This window comes from Podarcis vaucheri (assembly GCF_965113315.1).
Source record: "Podarcis vaucheri genome assembly, chromosome: 7".
NCBI lineage: Eukaryota > Metazoa > Chordata > Lepidosauria > Squamata > Lacertidae > Podarcis > Podarcis vaucheri.
Window position 1 is genome coordinate 12,233,921 of NC_138765.1, and position 6,000 is coordinate 12,239,920.

General features: G+C 45.1%; 1 protein-coding gene across 1 annotated transcript in view; it reads right to left on the minus strand.

Annotated features, from left to right (window-relative positions):
- Positions 1-498, minus strand: part of TMEM145 (transmembrane protein 145) — a 39,012-nt gene extending 38,514 nt beyond the window's left edge. Inside the window, exon 1 of the mRNA XM_082231159.1 lies at positions 88-498. Coding sequence (XP_082087285.1) covers positions 88-213 — 126 coding nt within the window. The 5' untranslated portion in view covers positions 214-498. The remainder of the gene's footprint in view (positions 1-87) is intronic.
- Between the last annotated feature and the right edge of the window lie 5,502 nt (positions 499-6,000).

The window sequence follows — 6,000 nt, forward strand, 5'->3', positions numbered from 1 at the left end:
GCTCGGTTCTGCAAGCGCCGATAGAAGGCAGAGCACCTCCTTCTTCCCGCCCCCACCCGCCCCAAATCTCCCCAGATGCGCACTCACCTCCTTGGTGCTGATGTTCCCTTTCACGTACTTGCCCCAGCAGGTCTGGGGCGCCTGGAGCAGGAGGAGGTGGAAGGAGACAGCGAGGAGCCTCGCAGCCCCGGGCAGCTCCATCCTCAACCCCATGGCCGGCTCCAGCAGCCGGGCTCGGCTCCCTGCGCGCTCCCGCTTAAAGAGACACGAGCTCAACGCCTCCCCCCAACCTCTCCAAAAATTGCACACCCCACAACGCAGCAGCAACCTTCTTCTTCTTCCTGCACTCCCAAATCCTGTGCATCGGGGCTGTGTCTCCTCCTTGCAAGAGATGGAGGCGCTGTGCAGAGAACGGATTAAAAAAAAATAATTCACAAAAACCACACCGCTATTTATTTTTGGGCGCGGATTGTGTGTGTGTGTTGGTGTTATGAAGACGCACGACTTCCTGCGACCAATTTCGTCTGCACGGAGAGAAATATCACAGGGCTCGAGCAGATTGGGCGGTGCCGTCACGGATCTGTTGGGGTGAAAAGCTCGCAGAAACGGGCATGGAGGCGTCCTTCGCGTCCTCGCGTTTCCCCAGTAGGTTCTCAGTTTTTAAGACTGCGTATGTATGCTACTCGGGGCAGGGACCTGTCAGTTCCCAGACTACCTTGTTTTGTAACGTTCCAAGCACCGGAGATGCCGATATAAAATATTGGGAGGACGGGGGACCCAGGTAAGCCCTGCCCCGCATAATCAATCACAATCTGTGGCACGCACACACCATTTGAATGGCGATATCCCATCAATTCGCATGGGGACCGGCTCCGTCATATATTTTAGGGGCGGATGTCAAAGGGACCTCGGGCCCTAGGAGTTGGCTCCTATGCCAAGCACATCGAAGTTTTGTTTGTTTATATGTGTTTTCTACCTGCACCCTTTCGTTGAAGAGAGAGAGAGGTGCTGGAGGGGCTCAGAAAATATTTTAAAATGACCCCCCCACACACACACACACATGCCTGCAAAAGGCCCTTGTACATAGAGTAGCCTTTGATTTCACAGGAGGCATTGTAGCAGAATGATTTCCATCACTGATGGCCACAGGCCAAGGTAGAAATAAATACAGTGGTACCTCGGGTTAAGAATGTAATTCGTTCTGGAGGTCCGTTCTTAACCTGAAACTGTTCTTAACCTGAAGCATCACTTTAGCTAATGGGGCCTCCTGCTGCTGCTGCTGCGCGATTTCTGTTCTCATTCTGAAGCAAAGTTCTTAACCCGAGGTACTATTTCTGGGTTAGTGGAGTCTGTAACCTGAAGCGTCTGTAACCTGAAGTGTCTGTCACCTGAGGTACCACTGTATTCTGTCACACCCTAGATTAGAGAAAGGCTGCAGATTTTTTTTCCAGACAGTGGGCTGCAATTCCTTCTGGGGAACATCCACGGCCATCTGTCGTGGATGCTCTAGCTGAGATTATTGCATTGCAGCGGGTTGGACTAGATGACCCATGGGGTCCCTTCCAACTCTACGATTCTATGATTCTATGAACCTTCCAAGGGCCATAAACTGCTGGTGGGCGGAGCCAGAGGCAGAACTTTCTTCCTATGTGCAGTAGGCTCATTTCCACACACATGCAAACACCTCTCTTTCTACCCTTTATCCAGACAAGCAAGAGGCATGATCAGAGTTTGACATATTTCAGTGGGACCAAAAAACCCTCAGGATGAATCATAAGTTCTTCCATTCCATAAATTTCCTCTTTAGTTGGTGAAACGAAGAGTGTGGTTTCACTTCCCTCTGATGGTTCTGATATGCTAACCCAGGGGTCAGCAAACTTTTTCAGCAGGGGGCTGGTCCACTGTCCCTCAGACCTTGTGGGGGGCCAGACTATATTTTGAAAAAATAAAATAAAAATGAACAGATTCCTATGCCCCACAAATAACCCAGAGATGCATTTTAAATAAAAGCACACATTCTACTCATGTAAAAACACGCTGATTCCTGGACCATCCGCAGGCCGGATTTAGAAGGTGATTGGGCCAGATCCGGCCCCTGGGCCTTAGTTTGCCTACCCATGTGCTAACCGTAACAGAGGAAATATGAAAGAGGAATTTGCTTTTTAAGAGTAAGCATTTATTAAACTGTGGGTATATTTTCTTCAATACCTCAAAACGGTATCTATATCTACGTTGACTAAATGCTTTGAAATGTAACCAGCTCACCCGTTGGTTAAAATGCCAGTGGTTAATTCCTTCGTCGGTTGACAGTCCTCAGATCTCACCTGCGTGAGCATTTTGCTATGCAGATTTTTAAAAAACGAAAACAAGTTTATCTGTCAATCCTTTTTTTTCTATTGTCAAGAATACAGCGGTTCCCAGCTGTTCTCCTTGACTCTGGTAAGTAGCGTCAGTGCATATCCCTGGATATGCTGGGATCGACAATTCTTAATATAAAACAGTTCTGGGGCCAAGCAAATGGTTTGAAACAACCTGATGGTCCCACCTGAATGATTTAACTAATGCACAAAATAACAGCTGTGCTTGGCACAACAAATATAGAAGTAAGAACATAAGGAGAGATGCTGGATCAGGCTAGTGGTTCAGCAGATCCACCATCTTGTTCTCCCAGTGGCCACCCAGATGCCTGCAGGAATAATAATAATAATAATAATAATAATAATAATAATAATAATTTATTTGTACCCCGCCCATCTGGCTGGGTTTCCCCAGCCACTCTGGGCGGCTTCCAACAAAGATTAAAAATACAATAAAATGTCACACATTAAAAACTTCCCTGAACAGAGCTGCTTTCAGATGTCTTCTAAATGCCAGGTAGTTGTTTATCTCTGTGACATCTGATGGGAGGGTGTTCCACAGGGTGGGTGCCACCACCAAGAAGGCCCTCTGCCTGGTTCCCTGTAGGTTTGCTTCTCGCAGTGAGGGAACCGCCAGAAGGCCCTCGGCGCTGGACCTCAGTGTCTGGGCAGAACGATGGGGGTGGAGACGCTCCTTCAGGTATACTGGGCCAAGGTCATTCAGGGTTTGAAAGGTCAACACCAACACTTTGAATTGTGCTTGGAAACGTACAGGCAGGAAGCCCACGAACAGGACCTGATCGCGACAGCACTTTCCTGTCCTGTGGCTCCCCCCAACTGGCATTCAGAAGCAGCATTGCCTCTGCTTGCGGATGTGCAGAGAAGTGTTTGAAAGGTTCTGTGGCCGAAGCAATCAGGAGAAGCTAGAACGGCCCAGACACTTTGCTCAAGCCACTTGGCAAATCCACACCGTGATCATCTCCCTCCCAGAAACCAATGTCCCCACTGTGGAAGGACGTGTGGATCCAGAACTGGCCTCCACAGTCACTGACAGACTCATTGTTAAAACCGTGTTTATGGAAGACAATCTTACTCAGTTACGAGGGATCGCCAAAGAAGAAGAAGAAGAAGAAGAAGAAGAAGAAGAAGAAGAAGAAGAAGAATATTGTGTTTTGATGTTGCAGCCCAGCTTAGGTGGGCAATTAACAACAACAACAACAACAACAACAACACAGTTCTTCATTCCAAGAAAAACAAAACCTGGATAAGTGCTGGCACTCCTGGAATCTCTTGCCACTCAGAGATTGCAATGCATGCAACAATGTAACCATTCTACCTTATTATTATTATTATTATTATTATTATTATTATTATTACAGGTAGGTAGCCGTGTTGGTCTGCCGTAGTCGAAACAAAACAAAATAAAATAAATTTAATAAAAAAATTCCTTCCAGTAGCACCTTAGAGACCAACAAAGTTAGTTATTGGTATGAGCTTTTGTGTGCATGCACACAAAAGCAAATACCAATTATTATTATTATTATTATTATTATTATTATTATTATTATTATTGCATTAAAATGGTTGTTGCTATTCACATGGGCATTATGAAAACTAGTCCTGGAAGAATCTGCCTTCTGACAACTGTTCAGGAAGCAAAAATAGCATCTGGTCAGTACTTTCTCTGGTCTGCTGGCAACCTTAGCACACATGAAAGCCCACTCACCCATGCGCACATACCACATCACTTTCCAAAACTCGCCACATCCTCGAATCGTCACATTCTCATATCAGCTGATGGAGTCTCAGGAAACCCAGAGATATCCACTTCCCCAGCTCACTAAGAAGAGTGGATTCCCCGTCCCCAATCTGATGATGTAATTTATTTTTCTTATTTCATAAAATTTATAGATCACTTGATTGTAGAGGAAACCTCAGCCATAGCTAGCTGAACCTCTTGCACCCACTTAGCTGTTGACGCATGGGAGAAAGCAGCACACTGTGACCTTCGAGAAAGGATCCCATGAATTGTTTTTACGGAGGATTCAGAGGCAGGTGTCGACAGCTTGATATGTGGAGCACACTGTGCGTTGTACCGCCATCTTTTTTTAAAAAAAAACGGCAAAGTTATTGGGAAATCAATGTGCATCCTAAGCAAACAATTTTTCTTTTCTATCACTGTGCATTTGCAGGACCGAAAGCGATTAATAAATGGCAGTGGCAGGAGCTTGTAGGGTTGGCGTAAGGGCAAGGGGTTATTGCAAGGCTCGCTCCTCGCAGGAGCGTTTCTCAAGATGAAGCCAGAGCTTTTCAGTAGCATTAAGAGCATTTGTGCTGCTGTTCATTGATCATGGAAGAGGGACCAGGAGGGAAATGAGTGCACAATGCTTGCCTATTGAGGTCAAACAGACACCTTTGCTGTATTCCTTCTAAAGCCATTTTTGTTTAGGCTAGCGCAACTAGATATATAAAATGTTGCCGTGTGTTTCAATCTGCTCTTTAGCTTATTGTCAATTTTAGCAATTTTTAAATGTTTTAAATAGTTGTTGTTTTTAACTGATAACTTAATCATTTTAATCTTTTTGCCACCACTTGGAGGGTCGTTTTGTCACAATCAACCAATATATTGATTTATGAAATCAGTCACTGCATACATAAGAAATCTTAACCTGTTTTAGTATTTGAACTTTTGTGTGTTTTAAAGTAGGGTTGTGATTTTTCTTTTCTTGATTCTATTTACAGTGGTACCTCGGGTTAAGTACTTAATTTGTTCCAGAGGTCTCTTATTAACCTGAAACTGTTCTTAACCTGAAGCACCACTTTAGCTAATGGGGCCTCCTGCTGCCGCCGTGCTGCCAGAGCATGATTTCTGTTCTCATCCTGAAGCAAAGTTCTTAACCTGAAGCACGATTTCTGCGTTAGCAGAGTCTGTAACCTGAAGCTTATGTAACCTGAAGCGTATGTAACCCGAGGTACCACTGTATTGTCTTTATCTTTCTGAAAACTGCTTGAGGTTTGTTTGTTTGTTTGTTTTACAAGGAGAAAGGGACGACAGAGGACGAGATGGTTGGATAGTGTTCTCGAAGCTACCAGCATAAGTTTGACCAAACTGCGGGAGGCAGTGGAAGACAGGAGTGCCTGGCGTGCTCTGGTCCATGGGGTCACGAAGAGTTGGACACGACTAAAAAACATGTATAAATTTTGTGAAATAAATAAAAATAAATGTGTAACAGGTACAAAAACAGGAGCGCCTTAAAGCTATTCACAAGGATGCAACAAAACATCACCTGCCCACGGATGAAGGTGAAGAAGAGGAAGTGCAAGCCAAAAAGATCTTTTAATATGGTTTGGGCAGTTTGTTTTAAGTATGGAAAATGAGCTCACCTTAGCCTTATATAACCTGCGTCCCTGCTGTCCCTGGCATTGCCTGTAATAAACACACACACAACACACACACACACACACACACACACGTCTGATTGCCTCCCCCTCCTGTTTCCCAAACTGCACATTAGCACCTTTCCAGCTGTTATTTTGTGTCCAACAGCACACTAAAATAAAAACCTTGTCGGAGAGAGATGAAGGTGGCAGACTGTGCCATTGATGCTCGCAGCGGGCATGCTTAATTTGTTAATGCTTGCTA